The 23,121-nt window shown below is 54.3% G+C and overlaps 1 protein-coding gene across 7 annotated transcripts; it reads right to left on the bottom strand.

Moving 5' to 3' along the window:
* Positions 1 to 108: 108 nt before the first annotated feature.
* On the bottom strand, positions 109 to 21,789 carry TMEM151B (transmembrane protein 151B). 7 transcript variants are annotated; one of them, XR_012632906.1, is made up of 3 exons: positions 21,608 to 21,789; positions 11,044 to 13,030; positions 109 to 10,960 (listed from the first exon to the last, which is right to left on the bottom strand). XR_012632906.1 is itself a non-coding variant. In XM_074897010.1 (3 exons), the coding sequence occupies exons 1-2, from the start codon at positions 21,698 to 21,700 to the stop codon at positions 11,594 to 11,596; spliced, it is 1,530 nt and encodes a 509-aa protein (XP_074753111.1). In that variant the 5' UTR covers positions 21,701 to 21,789; the 3' UTR covers positions 109 to 10,960; positions 11,582 to 11,593. The 7 variants fall into 7 exon arrangements, 2 of the variants coding, with proteins under 2 accessions (XP_074753111.1, XP_074753109.1); XR_012632907.1 differs by having other exon boundaries at positions 11,416 to 13,030; XM_074897010.1 differs by having other exon boundaries at positions 11,582 to 13,030.
* Between the last annotated feature and the right edge of the window lie 1,332 nt (positions 21,790 to 23,121).

Genomic DNA, 23,121 nt, shown 5'->3' with positions numbered 1-23,121 from the left:
AAGAGTTCAGCATGGAATTAAGCCAGCGGGCTGACATCCATCCTCTCTGGCCCTGTGAGTAATGCAGGGGCTTCACATGTCTCCCAGCCCTGCCCAGCTCACAGACCCACCGCTGGCAGCCAGCTCAGTGAATCATCTGAAACTTTTATTACACCGATTTGGTTTACAATCTTTGTACTTTGATATTTCCAACAAAAAAGGCAACATTGTGATATACTGTTTGTACATATATAGAGAGACAGACAGAGCTAGATCATATTGACAGAGTTGAAAAGTAAAAACTGTTTCCCAGTGTTCACAAAAGAATTTGTTCGCCACATACCCGCTTCTGCCTTGCTCCACCTGATGGATACATACACCCGCAGTGTTGCCAGCTGCCAGTCCCCAACCAGCAAGACCTTTATCCGCACCATGTCACACCCTTATAGATCAGAAAGGATGGAGTGCAAGGCTGTCCCTGGCAGCAGTGGGCGTGTGAGGGGTACCAACAGGGCTCAGCCCTGAGCCCTCACAGGTCTGTGTAGCTCCCTTCCCAACTATTCACAGAGACTCCAGAGGCTACATCCACAAGAAATCCTAACCAGCTACAGCAGCTGTGAACCCTCCTCACCCGGGTGTCTCCCACTACTTACTTCCCATCCTCGAGACCGAGGTATTGAATAGATTTGTTTTTATTTGCATTTACAAAATACTTCCACTGAATGACACACCTGAATGAGATGAGAACTCGTGTTCAGAAACAGCAGAAAAGCCCCAGATCAGCATCAGGCTGATGAAGGAACAGCTCCAGCAACAAGGGTGGGGTGGGGGCTTAATGAGGGTGGCATGGTCCTGGGCAAGCCTGCCTGTAGCTCCAAGTACAGGGCTGCGTTGGGTCAGCCAGTTGTGTAATGAAAGCTTGTGCTGGGAGGGCAGCAATGAGATCTCTCAGACATGCTAGCAGACACATGAGAAGGAACTGGCCGCCAGAACCAGTGAGAAACAGGGATGGAAAGAAAAGGACTTGGGAAAATGTACCATCACCAGAACATCTGTTGGCTTGCATTCCAGGATGCTCACAGCTCCTCTTCCTGCAAATGGCCAAGACTGTTAGTAGCACCTGAGCACCCTTCAAACCCACTCCTGGGCTGCCACGCAAGAGTGTCTGGACAGGTAGCTGCTGCCTGGAGAACGTTTTTCTTTCCCTCCCATCAATCTTTTGGCCAAAAAGCAAAGCCCAAGCCAAGCAGCCTGCACCACTCACCCACACCCAAGACCAACAGTTCACTATCCACCAGTTTGCAAGGACTGAAACCATTTCAAATGCTATACACATTGGTTAAAATGAAAGCCCTGACAGCAACAACAGATTGTCTGAGTGTGAATGCTCACATTGTTGGTGGGTCACTTGACAGCTTCAGATCCAGTTACCATGGTGTGGGACTGCCTTGCAGAGTGGTAACTAGCAGGTCAGTCTGTGCTGGGGAGTGCATGTGCCAGCACAGGACCAGTACAGACCCCTTAGCTCTCCCATGAGATCCATCCCCAAGGAGTGCTGAGGGGCTTTGAGGAGGGGAGATCAGTTGTGGGACTCCATCTGGAGGGAATGACCTCTGGTGTCTTGCCTGGGAGCTGGTCTTCCCTCCCATTGCCATCCACTGATGCAGCACAAGCAGCACTCAGCAGCAGAAGGACCCCAGCTGAGCTGGGAGGAACCCCCCTGCCCGTGGGTCTGTGCCAGAGATGGTGGGTGACAGGGGGGGTGGCCAGGAAGTAAAGGAGAGGGAATGACACAAAGGCTTGCACTTGAACTACGCCAGCGGGTGCCCCATCGGGCTGGAGCGGGTGTGCCCAGCTGGTTCCCTCCTGCAGCAGATGGCAAACCCTGCTTCCGCTACTCCGAGCACAGGAGCCGGTGGCCGGCTTCCCAAGCCTGGCGGCTTCTGCTCACAGTGACCCAGACATCAATTTTCAAGGTGTTATGCTGACATATGTTGTAAACAGGATGGCAGGTTGACTTTGAGCACTGACTGGGGGTGGAGGAGCAGGCTGCCGCAGGGATGGACAGAGGCTGTGCATGGAAACGGTCGCTGTGTTCGGCTTCCCTTTGCTCCCATGGAGATGGATTTGTCCACGCTGAGCTTGTGTCCCTGCCTGATGGGTACCTGCTGGCCCTCTGCACAGACAGCCCAAGTGCTGATGGCTAGGGTTCAGCAGCAGGGGGGAAAATGGGGGAGACTGTGCACTGCCCCCAGAACAGCATAGCAGAGCTGTCTCCAGACTGGATGAGGGCTTGGGCTGGGGCAGGCTTGGAGCATTTCCAGGTCGCCTCTTACAGGGGCAAATGGTGAAACTGGATTGGGAAGTAAATGGCACATTTGTAAAACACAGCACCAAGCCTGAAACATGCATGGTGCAGGCAATGGCCCTGTACCACAGACAACTGAGGCAAGTTCTCCTGATCGCTGGGGACCCACTGCTTTATCCTGTCAGCACCTACATCACCCATGCCCTGTGTGCAGCAACCTCCCTCCAAACTCCCTCACCAGCTAGCCCTGGCTGGGGCCACACACTGCCCTGCTGACAGGACATTTTTGGCTAACCTGGACCATGTCCTGTTTCTTCCTTTGGTAGCAGTGAAGAGAGATGAAGCCTGAGCTCATGCAGCTGGGAGGCTGGGGAGCAGCACAGAGCCAAGCCTTGCATCAGCTTCCCTAGGCAAAGGGGATGGCTCAGAAATGAAGCGTTCCTCCTCCCTACAGGCTATGCCTGAAATAGCCAAGCCTGTCAGATCTCTATCCCTGGCTGTGATGGATTAGCCTCTCCAAGGCACAAGGCAATTTATTCATTAGTGACATTTACACCTTGTGGCTGCATTAGCCACTGCGGTTTGGTGACACGTGCTCAAGCTGTCAGTGCTGGGCTTAGAGGAATCACTGCCCTGACAATGCAGCGAGGCTTGGCCCGAGCACCTCAGCTTGGAAATACCTCCTGCCTGTCCCCTCAGCCAGAGCATGCACAGCTTGCTTTGAATGTCCGCTTTGTTCCCCAGCTTCTTCATCAAGTGCCCTGCTACCTTGCAGCACCACTGCTCCAGCACAGCAGCCCCCTGCCCTGTCTTGTCTTCTCTCTCCTGTAAAAACCATCGCATCTGCAAAGCCTTTTGCAGCTGTCCTCCTACAGCCCCTCCTCTCCACGTCTTGCTCAGCATTCACATGCTATTCTGCCCTCCTCAGCCAGCTCCTCCATCAGCTGCATCTTGTTCAGCAAAGCTGCCCTCAGCCCCAGCGGAAAAGCACGGAGCCCATGTCTGGAGATTCCCCCAGCAGACATGCTGCTTTCACCATGACCCTGTCCCCTGGTCCCACACTGTCACAACAGCCGACCTGTCTCTCCTCCCCAGGGACAAGCACCAGGGCTCTGCAGATCAGGACCACCAAAATGTTAAGGCCTTCTGTTTTCTAATTTCAGTCTGCTGAACTTACCCTGCCTACAAAGGCTCAAATAAGCACTGTGAAATTCTCTAAGAAAGCATAAAGCGATGCAGAAGTGAGGCCAGGACATGCTGCAATGCTCTGCAGGCTGTGCTGTCTTTCCGCCAAGCAAGCATGAGGCATGCCAGGGCAGGGAGCATTGCTGGAAGGCTGTGCACAGGCAAACCAGCAGGTTGTGGTGAAGTCTGGCCACCAGAACGCCTGAGGTCATCACATGTCTGCTGGCATTTCACCGCCAGCCCACAGCACCTAGCGGGGAGTGGACCGAAATGATGCGAATGCACAGCCTCAGAGGAGTTCAGGGGAGGGGGGTGCTTTCTCTAGCTCAGAGGAATGACAGTTCGCACATCAGGTTTGAGGAGAGTGAGAAGAGCTGGAGAGTACTGGCCAGGGAGCAGATCCAGCAGCTCTTCTGTTTCAGGCAGCCAGCAAGAGATTAGCTTGTTCTCAAACACAGCTTGTTCCATGCTTTTATCCCTGCTCCCTGCCACTCGCTGCAGCAAATATGACACTTTACACCATCTCCTCACAAAAACCAGTTCAGGAGTTACCGCTTATGAGGAATAAGCAATGCTCTGTCACCCTGCAAAGCCCTTGCTGCAAGGATGGATGGGTGAGACTGAACCAAAGTCACAAACACACCAACCCTCTGAGGGGCCACAGGTCCTGGCCACGCACACAAGCACGTGTAAGCCCTCACTGACACACACACATATGTGGGTGTACGGCCAGGTCACACCTCCCAGTGCAGAGGAAGATTTTACCCTCCATCCTCTGTTCCTGATCAGTCTACCCCACTGCAAAACCACAGGGACACCATCCCAATCTTCCCTGAGCATTTCTTCTCCACCAGCACTTCACATTTCTAACAGAGCTGGCTGGTGTTTAAACCCACTTCATCATCAAAACTTCATTTTTTTTAAGCAAGGAACAGCAACCTGAAACACTTCTCACAACTGTTAAGGCCTTTTAGTCTCATTTCAGTTTGAGAAAGTCCTTGGCATTTCCAAAGTGAAATCCTATTATTTTGGGTTCTCTATGTCACCACTTTTTCCCCCGCTGGTTGAATGGTGCTGTGCATGCTGCTTCGTCAGATGCGCCATAATTTTCATTCTGCTCTGCTCTGCCCCCGGGGACAGGGTTTCCCTGGGAGGGCAGGTGCTGCATAAACAGACCCCACCAGCTTCTGACTGGGCTGAGTAGGAGGTGACGGCTGCTTTCAGCTGATCCTCTCTCTGCATTTGCTTCTGGAGAGATCAGGCTTGGGTTTTTCCAAACATTTTCACCCCGATCGGTTCAGGGACTGCCATCCAAAGTCCAGATTCATGACACGGCAGCTGATGGTGCTGCTAATGGACATTGGGACCATGGGACTGATACAAAATACTAAGTCATCTCACCACATTCTAGCTAGGCTTTTTCTTTCGCTAATGTGAGTAGCTAAGATTGCAGAAGCAGCTTGGGCTGATGGAGTGTGAAAGAACCTCATGTGTCTGTGTGTGAAGTTACTTTGCTCTACAAAATCCGCTAAATTATAATCACAGTAGGTGATGCATCCGTTCCCAAAGTTCAAAGGACTGGGGAGGGTTCAGGATGGGCACCAATTTCTCACAAGCTTCATTTCCCCAAATGAAGTTTACGAAAACCAAATTAACGAACAAAAATCCCCAACAAAAACAGTCTTCCTCAGGAGCAGGGGAGGAATAAAACCCACTTAGCTTTCCAGCAGCCACTGTGCTTATTCTCAGTGCTGGATGGCCATGCTGCACACTGTAATGGGTTCCTGAAAACTCGGCAGCTTCTGGAAGTGTTGCATAGGTGGACGATGTACCTGTTAATAGAGCCTGTTTATGAGCTGCAGGAAGAGGAGCTTGCTGAACTCCACAAAGAAACTAACCCTCCCCCAAGACAGACAGACAAGGTGAGGAGGGAAGAAAGAAGGGGAGGCTATGAGGCCATCGGTCTTGCAGCTTCAGTTTTGTCCTTGGGACCTCTTTTCCCTTGTGTGTGGAAAGGCTACGTTCCTGTGGGAGAAGGCCCCTCTCCCAGTGCAGTGGAGGTCAATTTGCTTGTTAGCTTGTTTTTGAGGGAGTTGATGAGATCGCATCCATGGACATAACATTTCCCTTGGCAGAGCAGCTGTGATGGAGGCAGTAGAGCAGAACAATTCAACCCACTGCTTGCAGAGACAGTAGATATTCAACATTCATGCATGCTGGCCAAATCCCAACACGAACTCTATGCATCAAGGCAACACTGTGACAGATCAATTTGTCTGGTCTCATAGACAGACCACTCTGAGGACTCACTAAGCCAAGCTCACATTGGTATAGTACCACTGGCTTCAATAAAATTGCACTAGTAATGAACATAGCCCATTAATTTCTACCTGAAATGTGACTAAGCCCCTCTCCCCTTTTTGCAGAATGCCCACAGGTAAAAGAGCCCTAGGCAGGCTCAGCCCCAAGTCCCCACTGGGCTCCCAGGTCCTATGAACCAGCCTTTGGTCCCCATGCATACCTGGCTCGGTGGAGACTCTAGGCCCACGTGCATCACAGGAGGCAGCAGAGCTAAAACTGTATCACTTTTCTGAGATTATCTGGATCCAGATCATATTCATATAGACCTTATTCTAACCACTGAGTATGAATGAAACATGATTAGAAGCACGTATCACAAATTGAGACTTATAGCTCTTTGGTAATATAAATTCTTGGTGGTAGTGTAGTATTTCAGACCCATGCCCTACAGCTACTGCAGTACAGTAGGAGCACATTGCAGCAAAGTTGTACCCTGCTAAAAATAAGGCAGCACCCTGGTGATACTAGACAGCAGGACTGAAGCCATGGTTAGGAAGGCTGGAAGAAGAGCTTAAAAGGTATTGTTCTTCCCACAAGCTAATCATCAGGCACTGTTTAACCTACATTAGATGCTACCTAACTTTCTTAAACTTTCACTTAAACCTCTTCCTACAGTCCCCTCCCCATGGGCATCCATCAGAGTTACTAAACAGCTCTGCAGCCTCTTGAGTGGAGAGACAATAAAGAGGGCAGGGACATGCTGGGTCTCTAACACGTGCATTTTATGGGGAGCAGAAAGGGAAGGGGGTGTGCTTGTTTGACATCAGAAGAACAGCAGCTTCCCCAGCACTAATCCTTGTGACTCTGGAAGGCTTGGCCTTGGCCATAAACTGAGATTCCCTCTTCCTGTCCTAACAAATGCCCCTACAGATGCTCAGCCCAAAAGCCCTCTCTGAAAACTCCCTCCTTGGTGAGGTCTGCATCATACACAGTGGGCTCAACAAGTACCACCAGGCTGGCTGGTGTCACCACCTGGTTCTGTGCAAGCAAAGTGCTAGGCACTATCTGGGAAGCTTCCTCTGTGTGCTGGAAGATGGATACATGGGTGGTGATGTGTCTTGAAGATCATCTAATCCAGAGCTTCTTACATGCTCATTCTTTCTCCTTCTCTAGTTCAGGAAAGCTGGAGAGCTTTTAAGTACCTGGCAAGAATACTGGCAGCAAAAGGAAACACCCAATAGCCCAAACTTATTATCCAGCCTTGCAGCAGTAAGGACTAGCTCTCTTCTAGGGATGTATTAGTGCCATGAAGGGCCAGGAAGAGGAGCTGGCAGGGTTCCCGCCTCACTCGTCCCAGAATGCGAGGAAAGCCTGCTGACAAGTGCAATGTTGAGCCTGGCTCTTGGCCCATGGAAAGCTGCAATGGGTGAATGACGTATGGAAAAAAACAAAGCCGTCTGACTGCGGAGATCCTCTAGCTGTTGCCCCCTCGTACTGACAGGCACCTGGCTTTCACCTTCCCAGAGGGTGATGCAGGCTGTCCTGCTTTCCTTGCTTTCCAGCAGCTGTGTACTTCACTTACTTTGAAGAGATCTTCTGCACCAGAAATGAGGAGACAGCCACCCTGACAGACCAAGGCATTGCTTATGCCTTTGGCCCTCTCCTCTTGCTCAGACCAGGCTCAGAGCAGGAAGGACAGACTCACTACACAGGAAAAACTTCTGCACCACCATGCAAGCCAGGGTTTGTCCAGTGAGATCCTGGGGGAAAGAAGACCCTGGGACTGGTGAAAGGAAGGCTGCAGAGACCAGATAACGCCTGCTTGTGTTGGTAAGGCCATGGGGAAAAGGAGCTGAGCCAATTAGACTCACCAGTCAATGAAGGAGAAGTAATGGGATTAAGATACAGCAGCGAGGATTCAGGTTAGATATAAGGGAGTAGGCTATCATGAGAGGAGCAAGCTGGGCCATCAAATGAGCTGCCAAAGGAATCATCATCATCGACACAGACACGGCAGAGAGCAGACACAAGTCTGCAGGAAGAGCAGACTCCTGACTGCTGCTCAGCAAGGAGCTGTGGCAGGTGGATGTCTGTGTACCGAGGAGATGGGACCACTCCATCACGGAGAGGCTATGCACCAGAACAGGGACAGACCGTCTCTGGATGTCTGTGCTGATAGCCTGAGTTGCAAGGAGAACTAAATCAGTTGCCCTCTGCCCAAGGCCCTAGGGTCCCTCACCAACACTTAGGAGGAAACCTATACACTCATACCCTTTCTGCCGGCTGTGTCCCATGCCGGGAATGGGAAGGGAGAGCCCAGTTCTCTGCTATGAACTTCCCTGCCTGGCTAGATATGCCTGTCCTGCTGTTGCAGGTGGGGAGGAGAGGGGAGCACAACCCCAGTTTGTCTGTCCTCTTCAGTTCCACCACTTCTCTGCCAAGTCACCAGGCAGCTCCTGTCCCTCCTGCTCAGTCCTGCTCCTCTTCCATGCCCAAATGCGCTATCCCCCTTTCCTGAGCCCAAGAGAGGGCAGGAAGGTCTCCAGACTGGTGAGAATGGAGTAAGATGGACTGGGACCGGGGGGCAGCTCCACCAGGTGCAGTGGGGTAGCAGAGCCAGGAATATGAAGAAAGGATCTCCAAGAAATCCTGGCACACAGTGGGCAGCACTGACTAGAAAGGTCCCACTTCTCCAGGGTGCTGTGGGTCTGGTACAGCCACAGACCGTGGCACTGGGACTACATGTGGGACTCAGCTGCCACGGACACTATGTGTATGGGGAAGGTGTTCAGCAACAGGGAGACTCTGCACAGATACTGCTGGCCAGAGCAGCAGCTGTGGCTCTAAGATACATGTGTCCACCTGGACAGACCACCTCCAGAATAAGATTTCGTGGGTGAAAATGGGCCCAGAGGAACAAGTTGAAGCGATCTCATGAAAAGGCCCGGAAAGAGCCAAGACAATGTGCCTGAAAGCAGAACTCTACTGCAGGTGCTAAAGAACAGGGGCACAGAGACCCCACTAATCTGTCTCTACTGTGAGGACTGTCTTTGCCCCAGGGTGCTAAAAGGCCTGCCAAATCTTAGATAAATCCATCTGTCCAAGGCACCTTGAAGGCTGGAGATAGAAAGATGTGCCATCACAGCCTAATTTAAGCAGTGTGTATGAGATTTCAAAGAGAATGTGTTGAGAAGGGCAAATGGACCACATTCCTCACTGTTGCAGCTCCACTGACTGAACATCTCCCAATTCACTGGGACGTACAAGCACATACCATTATCTCCCCAGAGTCACAAGGATGCTCAGCATTGGCCTTGGCTTACATTAGGCCCTTGGAGAGAGCAGAACAAGTGCACTGCAAGCCAAATATCATCACTAACAAGGAAATCCCAGGGCAGCCAAGGGGGCTGTAACTGCTGTCACCCAGTCTGAATCTGTGCCGGTAATAATGAGAACAAAACACAGAGAGGGATTTGCCCAAACTGGAGACCTTGTGCTTCCCTGTTCTCAAAGCAACCCTCTTATTTAAGCCAACATCTAGGTCTGGTAGTGAAAGTAAGGCCAGATTACAAGACAGAATCAGAGTGGGATTTTCAGGGCCTTTATTTAGACAACCATTGTTTGGAGTCTAGCACTTGAGATCCAGAAGGGGAAGATGACCTGAAGGGCAAGAGATGCTGACCAGGACACACAAGACACAAAGAGCAGAAGAACAGACAAAAGCCAAGTGAAGCCTTAACAATGCCCACAGGCCCTGGCCGCTCCAGGCTTGCCAGCAAGAAATGATTTTCAAAAGCTGATTGATGTGGTGGAACAGTGCACTTGCAGCCTCCCCAAGACCTGGGAGACGAAGCAGTACAGCAGCATGACAGAACCAGACTCTTCATTAACAGTTGGCAGGAGGAAGATGGGCTAGACTACATGCCTCACTCTTTTGTTACATCTTGCCCTTCTGCAATGGATGTGGAAGCAGACACCAAGCTCAAAAGCTCAGGTGCTAATGGAATGCTCTTGTGACCCAAGACCTACTGCTCTCAGCTGTTGTTTGCCCCAGCTGATGAGGGAAGCGTGGTGAGGCTGAGGAGCAGTACTGTCTGAAGAAATTGCTGGCTGATTTTGCATACACTCCCCCAAAGAGTTGACTGAAAAGGAGACAAGATTTTCTGAGAACAGGGACACAAGGGATCCAGCAATGTGTTGACTGAAAAGGAAAATCTGGGTACCTGCATGCTGCAGCCACTGATACAGCTTCAGTGACATGAAGGCTCCTTGCCCAACATCACTGAGACCCTTTCCAGCAGGACAGAAGGGGCAGCACAAACCTCAGAGCAGGCCAGCCTGTTCTGACAAGAGTGAGGCAGAGGAACGCAGAGGCTAATGGGCTCCTCACTTTTCACGGCCTGGCACCTCTCTGCAAAAACCTTTGTAGTGCAAAACACTCAGTTTTAAGCAGATTCCCCTTTAACGTATCCCCAGCAGAGCATCCCTCAGAGCAGATGCCTCCATGTCTCCCACCTGTGTGTCCTGCACCCACAGCGGGGCCCCACAGAAAGGGAATCCCTTTGCTCCTTATTTCCCCAGCCCAGGTTCCCGATGCTCCAGCATGCTTTTTTGCATTTCTCCCACCCAGTCCCTCAGAGCTCTCTGCCAAAACCAGGCTGCCAGGAGCCTGCAGCTCAGAGTCTGCAGCCAGAGCCCATCCTTATCTTATGCAAAAATCACTCTTCCAGACATGCACTAACCTGCCACTCAATTATCAATAGGTGAACTGCAACTGAACCTACCAGAGCCTTCCCTGATGCTTGTATGAACTGATTAGGACTCACTTCAAGGCTAGGAAGGGACCCCAGCCACTCGACACGTCACCTATTACCATGATGCCTGTCCCAGTGCTATCCTCTCCCCCTTCCCCAGCTCACCCGAGGCCTCCCATTTTCTCTTTCCAGCTGAGTGTTCCTCCAGCAAGCAGATCAGTAGTGCCAGAGATCTCTGCTCCATCTGGGTTTGAACATTCATCCCTTCCCCGCTGCTGCCTGCCTGCTATAATCCCAAACAGAAAGCCCTTTACCTAGGGGATGCTGACTCTCAGAGCTGGCGTGCCGAAGCTTCCTAAGGAGCCGAGTCTGGGATCCTCTGGAGGTGGTGCCATTCCCAGCAGTGAGAACAGAGTAACAGTCGGAGCGTGGTCTAAAAAAAAAAGTGGGGAGGGTGGGGAACAGTTGGGGGGAAGGGGAAGAGCTGGATTTGTGGCTTTCAGCCTTTGCTCTAACCTGCCGCTCAGCTCCACATGCCTGGATGCCCCAGACCTTTAGGCACAGGCAGTTACATGCCGCTCCCAAGGGGCCCGTTCCCCTGCACCCTGCGAGGGATCTCGCTCCAGCGTGGGCAGCGGGGTGGGCAGAGGTGTGGCAGGGTGCTTTCTGGTGGCTGCTGGTTCTTCAGAGCACAAGCCAGCCTGGAGGCAGGACTGGGAGCCAAAGCACTCCCCTTCCTGCATCAGGCCTGTCTTTTCATTCCCTACTTTGGATCTTGACGCCATGAATTACGGTTCTGGGGTTGGTTTGGCTGGGAGGGTGGGTTTTTTTGCATGTGGTGGTCGGTCTAGAGTTCTGTGCCATGTCAGGGGGAGCATCAGCACTCACCCCTCTGGGAGGTCAGAGCCCCGGCGGGAGGAGCTTTCGCTGGCTGCCAGAGCGAGATGCCATGTCCGCTCCATCCTGATGTTCTCCTAGGCCATCTCCCTCCCCTGTGCTCCTCTCCCCAAATCCTGCACTGGCTCGGGCCAGGCAACAGACAACGAGATCTCACCGCCCTCTGCTTTCACAGCGAGGTCTCCACACAGGACCCGTTGCGATGGAGGTGACGGTGATCGTGGTTCAGGCAGCCTTCGTTGCGGTGCACGATGAGGATGGGGAAGTAGAGCGCGTCCTGGTAAGGAGGGGGGTCTTCCTCCTCCACAGTTACCTGGCTGGAGAGGCGGGTCTGCTCGGTGGGGCAGCTCTGCTCATTCAGGCTCCCGCTCCGGCTCTGCCAGAGGCAGCTGCGTCGTGAGCCATACAGGCGGCCCAGGGAGAAACGGCTGCTGCTGAAGGGGATCCTGGGGCTGCCGTTGCAGATGCTCAGGGCACTGCGGGAGAAGATGGAGGAGCTGCTTATAGTCCTGTGGCACCGCTCGCAGTTCTGCCGGTAGCCCCCGTACCGGCAAGCAGAGTAGCTAGTGCAGCCAGAGAGCCCCACCAAGTCCATCAAGACCGCTTCTGAGTAGCTGGGCACCAGCTGCTGGTTGGATCGGATGTGCCACTCCAGCTCGGTGCTGTCCACCGTGTTGACACGGGGCATCCTCCGGCAGAATGAGCGCTCCTCAGCCGGTGTCACCGCCACATAGTCAAACCCAAAGAGTTTCTCCACATGGTAATGGACATAAGAGGTGCGGTATTCATTTAGCACCCGCAGGGGCCAGGATAGGGTCAGCAGAGCCGCCACCCAGAAGACATAGTGGGATACATACCAAGGCAGGTTGTCTGGGTCAGAAAAGGCCACCATGTATTCTTTGAAGTCCACGTTTTTGAGGTGCATCCCCTCCCTGGCCTCCATGTAGTCATCTAGGCCCTCATTCTCCGTGAAGAAGCGGGCCCGCTGTGTCAGGTAGGAGTTCTCCGACTCCACATTGGCAAAGCTGAAACACTTGGTGAAGCGGAGCCGCGTGGCTGGGTAGCTCTCCAAGTCGATGAGGTCCTTGGAGATGTCCTTAACTCCACAATTGGAATAATCAAACTCAGCCTCTGCCACATGGGTGTTGACCCGCTCGTGGTACACTTGGGTGGTGGTGTAGGCATCCCCGTTGCGGTAGCGGGTAACCTGCCGGGTCCTGCGGACGTAGTGGTAGCTGATGGCCTTCCACCAGATGCAGGGAGTTGCCTGCTGCATCCGCTGCACACGCTCATGCACGCTCTCCACGTCCACTTTGTACTGCAGCTCGTTGCGGGTGTAGCAGTGCCAGCACTCCACCAGGTACACCACGTAGAGCATCACCAAGAAGGCCAAAGGGATGTAGACGTAGCCATTGGAACAGGGGCTGTCATGGTACATCATGGACTTGCCCTTGTAAGCGCTGTCAAAGGTCAGGCGGGTCACCTTGGTGACGTGGCACCAGGTCATGGCTCCCATGCAGCCGTACATGAGGAGGGACAGCAGAAGGCATTTCCAGTGGGACTCTCTGCACAGGGACTTGCTGAGAGACTGCTTCACTGGCCGCTGCTGCTCCGGGGAACCAGGAAGAAGGGGAGAGAAAACAAGAGAGGAGTCAGTAGGGTGCAGCAGCAGGGGGAAGGGTAGCAGGCAACAGGGTGCCACGGTGGCACCCGTAGCTCCATGAACGGGGACAAAATAGCAGAGGCTGTGGGGCTCCTAGCCTCGGCAGGCAGGCCAGAGGCCAGGATCCCCCCCAGGATGACAGTTCTGCAGTGTGAGCAGCCATCACTCCCTCTGTGGTGCTCTGCCCCTCCATGGGAGATGGCCAGAGGACAGCTGGATGTGAAGGAGAGCATCAGAGGGCAACTCTGCCAGCCTGCATCCCAAGCATCCTCCTTCTTCAGTGGGAGTAACCCCCACCACTGCCGCATCCTGGACAGGGCTATTGAAGCACAGCAAGATGGAGGCTGGGGGATGTATGTCACATATCTTGGCTCCTGCACCAATCCCACCAGCGCAGCCAGCTCTAACTGATGGGTTGTCCCAGCTGAACACCTCACCACACCTCTCACCACTCGTACATGAGTCTCTCCCCCTTTCCCGGTCATGACCAACAGCAACATTCAGGTTTAGAATCACAGAATCATTTAGGTTGGAGAAGATCTTTAAGGTCAAGTCCAACCATTAACCTAGCACTGCCAAGTCCACCACTAAACCATGTACCTAAGTCCCACATCAACATGTCTTTTGAATACCTCCAGGGATGATGATTCAACCACGTCCCTGGGCAGCTTGTTCCAATGCTTGACAACCTTTTCAGTGAAGAAATTTTTCTTAATATCCAATCTAAACCCACTCTGGTGCAACATGAAGCCATTTCTTCTTGTCCTATCGCTTGTTACTTGGGAGAGGAGAGAACACCCACCTTGTTACAACCTCCTTTGAGGTAGTTTCAGGTAAAGAGTAGTAAGATCTCCCCTGAGCATCCTTTTCTCCAGGCTAAACAATCCCAGTTCCCTCAACCACTCCTCGTAAGACTTGTGCTCTGCACCCTTCACCAGCCTCGTTGTTCTTCTTTGGACACACTCCAGCACCTCAATGTCTTTCTTGTAGTGAGGGGACCAAAACTGAACACAGTAATCAAGTGAGGCCTCACCAGTGCCAAAGACAGGGGAACAATCATTTCCCTAGTCCTGCTGGCCACACTATTTCTGATACAATCCAGGATGCTCTTGGCCTTCTTGGCCACCTGGGCACATTGCCATCTCATATTCAGCTGCCTGTCAACCAACACCCCCAGGTCCTTTTCCACCAGGAAGCTTTCCAGCCACTCTTCCCCAAGCCTGTAGCACTGCATGGGGCTGTTGTGACTCAAGTCCAGGAGGTGGCACTTGGCCTTGTTGAACCTCATACAATTGGCCTTGGACCATTGATCCAGCCTGTCCATATCCCTCTGTAGGGCCTTCCTTCCCTCAAGCAGATCAACACTCCCAGCCAACTTGGTGTCATCTGCAAACTTACCAAGGGTGCACTCCATCCCCTTGTCCAGATCATTGATAAAGATACTAAACAGAACTGGCCCCAATACTGAGCCCTGGGGAACAGCACTTGTAACCGGCCGCCAACTGGATTTAACTCCATTGACCACAACTCCTTGGTCCTGGCCATCCAGCCAGTTCTTTACCCAGCAAAGAAGCCACGAGCTGCCAGTTTCTCCAGAAGAATGCTGTGGGGAATGGTGTCCAAGACTTTACTAAAGTCTAGGCAGACAACATCCACAGCCTTTCCCTCATCCACTGAGTGGGTCACCTTGTCATAGAAAATCAGGCTAGTCAAGCAGGACCTGCCTTTCATAAACCCATGCTGACTGGGCCTGATCACCTGCTTGTTCTGTACATGACATGTGATGGCACTCAAGATGGCCTGCTCCATAACCTTCATCAGCACTGAGGTCAGACTGACAGGCCTGTAGGTCCCGGGATCTTCCTTTCAGCCCTTCTTGTAGATGAGCATCACATTTGCTAACCTCCAGTCAACTGGGACCTCCCCAGTTAGCAGGACTGCTGATAAACGATTGAAAGTTGCTTGGTGAGCACTTCCACCAGCTACCTCAGTACCCTTGGGCGGATCCCATCCAGACCCCTAGACTTGTGTGTGCCTAAGTGGTGTAAGCAAGTCACTAACCATTTCCCCTCGGACTATGGGGGGCTTCATTCTGCTAAGTTTCTCCTACCAGGGCAGCACAAGCAGCCTATAAGGCAGAGAAATGGACCTTCTGCAGCTGGAAAGGCCTCTGTTTGGTAATGGCGATTTCCACAACACTTGGCAGCCCAAGAGGCCCTGAAGTGCTTCTCAAGTGCTTTACAAACCACACAAACAGAAAAGTACTTTTCCATGGCTGAAACGCAGCTGCAACTGGTGGAAGACAAAGCAAATATGGAGTAACATCCTAAAAGGTGTTCAGGATGGCAGTAAAGTGCACCCTACCAATCTGCCACAGCAAGATGGGCGAGCAGCCAGTCACAGCTGCCAGCAAATGTCCCTGCTTGCACTAGGGGTTTTTTGGGTGTGACAGCCCATACTTCTGGAAAAACTGCTCTCAGGCCTTTCATGGTGAGGAAAGGGCAATACTTCGGCAACAGGACTTTTAAAAGGGATTGCACTGATGCCTTCACCATAGGAGCCATGCAGGATTTCACAAAGACCCAGGAAAAACCTCACTTAAGGAAACGGCTGTCACTCTGCAACACCCTGAAGTCTCATGTATTGATCCAGCTTGGTCAGTGAGACCTCACATTATCACAATCAAAGGCAGAACATGCAGAGGTTATTTGCTTTCTTATACAAAAGACTTAATCCAGCCCAAACGCCATCCAACCCAGCAATCTCCAAAGGTGCAACCCGAGAGAGGGGGACAAGAACCTCAGCCTGGTGTAGATGCCACAAAACTCAGTAAGAAGCTTTCAGCTTTGCTCACCCTCCCCAGCTGCATGCAGCATAGCTCCTGAACTCACCTCTGTCGTTGTAGGGCCTAACACCAGCCGTAATGACACCATTCAGGGCAGTGAAGTTCATGCCTGCACCTAGCCCTCCACCATTCCCGAGTACACTGGACTGGAGGGCTCTTTCATCCAGTGATCTCAAAGAGCTTAATAGTCTCACACTACTAGAAAGCAGAGGAGTTACTTTCACAAACAGGAAAATTAAAGCAAGAACTAGAAGTCACAACACCACTGGCAGGTCTAGGGACAGATCTGGGCCTCTCCTTTCCTCTAAGAAATGCCTCCCTGCTCTCCCCGCAGAGCCCCTCAGCCCTGGCATGGTCCCCTCGAGTCCCACGTACTAATCTTTCCTCCCTACACCTTGCCAAAGCCTGGTCCACCCCATGCCAGTGGGACTCCTGCCACTGCGATTAGCAGGGCTGGATCCGGCCCAAATCTCCAACAGAGGTTTCTCTCCCAGAGGCAGGGAGCTTCCCTTCCCGCCCGCCCTGGCAGCCCACCTGCAATGAGCAAAGCAGGCGCCACATCCAGAGGGACCACCGGTGGCAAGGGGAACAGCGGCAAGTCCCCCTGTGGATCCCGAGCATCAGTAGCACCGAGTTCTCTGAGGCCACCGGCTGAAAGCAAAAGCCGGTGACAGAGACACAGCCCAGGGAAGGCAGTGCTGGTCTGCTGGCAACAGGAGAGGTTCTGCTTTGCCCCTCCAGCACGGACACACGTGTGCCCCAGTCTTCCCAGTAAGACCCATCACTGCAACAGCCTTGTGGTCACAGGGCAAGGAATGAACCCTGCGTAAGAGAAAAGGGAGCGATGAGAGGAAGGAGGGCCACCCAGCAGGCAGAGCCGCCTGAGCTGTGCCCTCTCTGCTCAGGTTCATGCTGCGGTTACAAGAGTCTGCCCGGACCCCTCTGGCTTTGCTCAGCTGCAGCACGGCTCTCCTGTGCTGGACTGCTGTGCCACTACCCAGGCGGCTGAAGGTTTCCTCTCCCACAGCTGCTTTCTACGCTGCAGATCTTCCCCGGCAGCAGCAACTGTGAGGCTCTAAGGGGACTGTTCGGCCAAAGGAGGAGCATGGGGAGGATCTGAACCGGGGCCTCAGGGAGATGCAAAGTACACGCTAAGCCTGGGGTGTCTGTGTGGTGAGGGCTTGCACAGAAATAGTGCCTCGTTCAGGGGGCAATCTGCCAACGGAGCACAAGGAATAAAGCAAAACATTCCGCTTGCTCATTTACCAAGTTGGGGAAGGGGCACCAGGGAGACAGGTCTTTGGGCCAGGATGGTCTCAGAAAAGCAAATTCCACCTCTCAGTTGCTCCACGGCCTCTCACATTCTGCACTGCCTGCATCATCCTGCTCAGGAGAAGGACGAGGCTGGCTGTCGCCCTGCAGAGAAGCAGGCAAGCCCTGCTGCGGTTACCCACCCGGGGCAGGGCGGCAGGGAGCGCGATGCAGCCCAGGCTTGGTTCCAGGAACTGTGTTAGCAGGGCTCTAGTCCATGCATTAGTCTCCTCCTAGGACTACGCAGTATTTAGACACTGCAGCGCTTTTACAGGGTCACGCTAACCCATGCTGTAAACTGTTTACAACCCAGTTTTGTCCTAGGCTTTTGAGGTAAAACACATATACATCGGCTGCACTGGCGGGGTTTCTAAAAGCTGATGGAGTGCCAATGACAGGGGATACAACCACAGCAGAGACGGAGGAGGAGCCAGCTGCAGAGCCTAATCCCGGTAGGAACTGCAGCATCCCTGCTCGTCTCCTGGGCTCACAGAAGCAAACAACCAACTCCACGGCTTCACCCCACAGAAGCAGCTGAATAAGGTTGCCACCTCAAGCTCTTGGAGAAGTTCAGCACAGCAAACACGCAGATGAAAAAGCCGGGGGAAAGGGAAATCCCTTCTGTCCCAGAACAGTGTCACTGGGAGGAGAGCAGGCTCTGATATAAATGCCATCGTCATCTGCCCACTGCAGTCTGATGGAACGAAGCTAAAGGCTTGCCCTACTTCACTGCAAACAGGGTTTCTATCCACCACTGGGAGCCTCCCCCACCTCTCAGGCTTGAGCACTGGCAAGTGGTAAGTAAATCTGATATTGCAGGTGCATCTAACATCTCTGCAGTGCTAGAGGGCAGAACTGGTCCAGCCATGGCTTGGCCAACCCTTTGTGGGATCCCAGTCAAATCCCTTCTCTGTGCTTCGGTTCACCCTGCAGAACACATGGGACAACCTTACAAGGCACCTGGGCGCTAACTGTAACACACATTGAGAAAGACAAGGGGTAGACCTCTGCTACAGCCTCCCCTCCCCCGTACATAGTGTTTGCCTCTGACATTGCCCCTGAGGTGAAAGGAGATGGGGTCCCACGCCTGCAGAAGCTGCTCTGGGATGTACAGAATGGATGGAATGACTTACGAGCAGCCATGAAGCAGAGATGCCCACAATGCACAGGGCAGAGGCAGTATAAGGGGGAGCCCCCATCACTGCTTGCACTAAACTCTGAGATCTGGGGAATCCTCTTCTCAAAAAAGCCTCAAGGGGACAAACCTGCCCAGCACACCAGTGACCACACACATGGGCCAAAATACCTTCATCACCCCAACAACCTTGACACTGCAACTTTGAACACTAAACAACTCCCGAAATCCTTCAAGCTCTTAAGCTCCTCTCTGAAACAGCCTGTCCCTAGTTCTATCTACTGTCCCCTCGTTTAACAAGTGTTCCCATGTCCTAACCTCCTGCACCTCTCACCTGCCTCTTCCTGCAGAGACCTGCCTGAAATCTCTGATTCACCCCCAGAATGCTAAACCCTCCCTTTACAAGACACCCGGGGTTTTGCAGGGTTAGATATCCTAGAGACAGCTCTCTACAGGGCTGAAAAAACAATTCAAAAAAGCCTGAGCAGCAGCCTGAAGGCCCAGGTAGCTCCTAAGTGCCAGGCTGTGGCAGCAGCTTGCAGGGGACTCCAGTGGGACTCCTGAGCATCAGTTTCCATGGTTCTGCCCTGCCAATTCGCTTATATCATGCAACAAATGAATAAGCCCTGTTCCCTTTGACCTTAAGTCCCCAGAACGAGGCAGGTGAGGAAGATCCAGTCATTTCTAGAGATTGTGCATCGTCCAAGGCCCTGGACAGCCACTGGCAACTCCTGGTCGGGACGGCCCCCTCAAACACCCACATCACACTCCACATGCCTACAGATTCAGGAACTACCTGCCTAGAAGAAAGAGCTGGCTCAGGCCCAGGCTGGCAGCACTGCCAACTGCAGAGGAAAGGGGAAGGCTGAGCATCTAGGAGCTAGGGAAGCCTGCCAGCAGTCAGCTCCTGCAACAGTACCAAGGTCTCCATTTTACACAGCAACTTGGAGGAGGACTGGTTCCTTCCATCGGATCCCACCTGAGCAGCAGGACAAGGATACTTTTTTGCTTGTTCTCAGGCTGAAGAGCTTGTCCCTTGGCACTTCCTACCCTCCAAGGCAAAAATGCATTGCTGATATAGATTCAGCTCATCACCATTAAGTGTAGATGTATGCATGTGATGCCACCAGGAAACAAGGGCTCAGCCAGCTCTGGTCAGCAGTAGCTCTTGCTACTTGCCTTGCTGGGACAAGCTGAGCAGCACCTGAAGCCCTGGCTGTCTCCTGGAACTGTGACCTGAGATATGTCGAGATGAGGCACCTTCAAACAGGACAGAACACATTTCCTTTTTCAGTCCCCAGACCTGTCAGTCCTGGCCAACAGACCCTTACAGGTGGGATTCAACCACACTCCTGGGATGTTCAGCAATGCTGGCACTAGCAGTTGGTCCTGATAGAAATGAGAGTATCACACGGCCAGTACAGCCTTACACAGGCACTACAGGGGAGCAAGAACACCCTCCTCTCCCGGTATTTCTGGGGACAAGAGGATTATCCTAGGTCAGTCCACAAAGCCAAGCTCCCCACTAAAATCTCTCCTCATTACATCAGATGAGACACCAGCAAGCATGGCACTGTCAGGGAAGGCTGCAGCTTCCCTCTCCTCCACCAGCTGCTTCATGCAAGTCTGTGATAGCTTCTGGCCGCGGGAAGTGTGCCCTTAGCCTGAACAGTGCATGTCACGGACTGCAGCTCTTCTGCCTGCTCCCACGGGGTAAGATTATACTGACACCCGAGTTGGCAGCCACCATGAAGCAATCAAAGCCCAGACAAGCTTCTCGTAATCCCTGTGAGCCAGGGGACACCGTAGGCAAGGGAAACTCACTCGGGCACTGCCCCTGCTATGCTTCTTTCATCCAAACCGTCTCTTGGTCTGGCACCTCTCAAAAGCCACTGTGCTCTCTTGAACATAGCACCAGCACTGCCAGAGCACTGGGGGCAGGAGGCCACATCCCAGCCTGACACAAGCACGTCCTCATGCTAAAAAGGTGCCTCACTGTTCAGCTGCCCTGGCCAGGATCTGTTTGAAAGATTGTTGAATGGAAGCAGGAAGAGAGAAACAGCCGCAGAGCAGAGTATACAGTATTTGTAGAGCTTCCCAGTCTTTGAACTTCAGTGTTCCTTTCCCACAATTATTTATATCTAAATATAAGTCTGCATATATAGAATAACTGTCCATGGGCATGCATGTTCTTCCTAAACCAAGGAGGCAGAGAATACCAGGATTATGCAGCACTTGCTAACCGCAGCTCCTCAACAGCAGCGGACGAGTGATGTGCCAGCTTCTGAGCACCCTCCCAGGCTGCCCTTTGAGCTGTGGCCCCATAGTGTAAGGTGGGTCTTGCTGGTCAGTGTGGTTGCTTCCACTCCTCTTGGGAAGCCCAAGCTGCAAGCAGGATCTGTGGGGGCAGACAAAGGGGGTCCTGCCCCCCCGTGCTGCTCGCTATGCACCAGAGCACCCTGCTACTGACGCCTTTTGGCATCTGCTGCCTGGACTCCACAAAAGTCATCAGCTGGGGGGGGACTGCAGCATACCTGGAGGCACGGCAAGGCTGCGCCGGTACCCGGCCTGCCCTAGTCCGCACCTTCTGCTCTCCCCAGCCAACCTCCAGCGGGGAGCAGCCACCAACGACAACACCGAGCTTCCTCTCCCCTGCTGCCCACCGCGCCTTCCCTCGGAGGGACCCAGGCAGCTGTGCTACCTCCTGGCACCAAACCAGAGCGCAGGAAGCAGGGCGGAGGGGGGGGGGCCCACATCCATTTCTCCCAGGCGTAACAATCTCTTCCTCTTGCAGGAAGCCCCAGCGGCGCCCCGCGCTTCTCTTTAGCGATTTTCTCCCTTCCTCCTACACCCCAGGCGGCCCCGGCGCCGGCCCCCCCGCGGCTTCGCCCCTTCCAGCCCCGGCGGCGAGCCCGAGGCGAGAGGCGAGCGATGGAGAAGGGGCCGGGGCGGCGAGCGGGCAGCCTGCCGGCGGCGGGCACCGACGGGCGCGTTTCCTCGCCCCCCTCTCCTCCCCCGCCGGCCCGCACGGCAGCCCCGCGGCCGGAGGAGCGGAGAGGGGCTCCCGGCGCGGGGGTCCGTACCTGTGCGGGCAAAGCCCGTCCCGGCCGGCGGCGGGGCGGTCAGCGAGCGCGCCATGCAACGCGGGCGGGGAGGGAAGGAGGGAAGGAAGGAGGGAGGGAGGGTGGTTGGGGGCAGCCCCGGGCGGGGGGGCGGCCGCTCTCCTCACCTCCTCTCGGGCCCCCTCCGCCTCCTCCTCCGGAGGCACCGGCGTGCTGCTGCCTCCCTCGCTGGCGGCGGCCGCCGAGGCCGGGGGGGACATGGCGGCGGCGGGGGCGCCCCGCTGGCGGTGCCTGCGGGCCGGGCAGCCGCATTATCCCGCCCGCCGCCGGGCGCTGCGTCGCCGGTGGCCGGGCGGGCGGCGGGGCGGCATGGCCCCCCCCGCCCCCAGCCGCGGCACGGCGGCAGCGGCAGCTCTGGCCGCCCGCCGGCCCCCGGCCCCCGGCCCCGCCGCAGCGCAGCGCCGCTCCCGCGCCCGGCGCGGCGGAGGGCGGGCAGAGCCGCGGTGGGAGGGCCGCGGCGGAGGCGGGGGGGACGGGACGGGATGGGATGGGGAGGGACGGGGATGAGGTGCGATGGGATGGGTGGGGGCGCGGCGGGATCCGCGCTCGCCCGAGCGGGGCGGCGGGTGACCTTGAGGCGCCGGCGGCAGGCAGTGAGGCAGAGATCCGCCCCCCCCCCGGAGCCCCACCGGGAGCCGAGCTGCCGTCCGGACGCTGCCGGGGAGGGCTCCCACTCCCAGCCCCGCCGAGGGCTGCTGAGGGTGAGGGGTCCCGCGGGTTTTCCTTCCCTAGGGATGAAGTGGGAGAGCTCGGAAGACCACGAGTGCTTTGCGTGAGCTCCGGCTGCTTTTTTCTAATCCGTGGGCAGCCCCAGCTGGTCTGGGGGCAGGGGTGGGGGGGTGGGGTAGGGTTGACCGTCAGCACTAATGCCGGCACTTGGGAAAGCCTTAGGTCAGGCAGTGTCTTTGCTGCTATGACCTCCACCGGGCCCAAGGATGCGCAACTAGCTATCAGAGAGTTGACTGCAGCATATTTCACCCACAGACCTAACCTGCTTGGTTTCAGGGATGAGTGGGAAAGTCTCTTCAGAGCCTCCATCTAAACTCACAGTAACACCCTCAGGACACACACACACAGAGCTCAGGGAGGGTCCACACTCATCTAGGTCCAGATATTGCCGGTAGAGCCCAACTTCCTTGACAGTCTTGGGAAATCAGGTGTCTCTGCAGGTGCTTCCCCAGACCCATACTAGGGAAAAGCATAAGCTGCAGAATTTGCTGGAAATTGCTTGACTTTTTCTGAGCTCTGAGGCTCAGCCTTGGCGCTGGGATGAGTGGCTTGCTCTTGCCCACTCTGTTGCCTGGCACAGGGAAGGGACGGTCCGTAGGCCTGATGGTCTCATTCAAGGAGAGGCCTCCAAGGGGAATTGTCAGCCACTGTTTCTTATGGGAATAGGTGTGGCAGCCGGGGGTGCTGCTGAAGACGCTCATCTTCAAAAGAGGCTGGGGATGCATTTCCTCTCGCTTTTCCCCTGTTTCCATGGGAACAGCAGCAAGCAGGAGCAGCCTGCTCTGAATTTCACTGCCTACCGCTCAGGCACCCCCTGCCCAATCCTCTACGCAGACTTTGGCTCTCAAGGGTTTCAGACCCACGCTCATGTGATGGATCCCATGACTCCAAG

Source organism: Athene noctua, chromosome 1, assembly GCF_965140245.1.
Source record: "Athene noctua chromosome 1, bAthNoc1.hap1.1, whole genome shotgun sequence".
Classification (NCBI taxonomy): Eukaryota; Metazoa; Chordata; class Aves; order Strigiformes; family Strigidae; genus Athene; species Athene noctua.
The sequence above is the reverse complement of the archived record's forward strand: the minus strand, read 5'-3'. Positions and strand labels throughout refer to the sequence as shown.

What these genes read in the sequence shown, in the direction of transcription:
- TMEM151B (XM_074897008.1), bottom strand. Translation starts at nt 21,700, where the DNA reads ATGTCCCCCCCGGCCTCGGCGGCCGCCGCCAGCGAGGGAGGCAGCAGC. An exon ending in CGGAGGGGGCCCGAGAGGAG is followed by an intron (nt 13,031 to 21,607) that starts GTGAGGAGAGCG and finishes TCCCCGGAGCAG; the next exon opens with CAGCGGCCAGTGAAGCAGTC.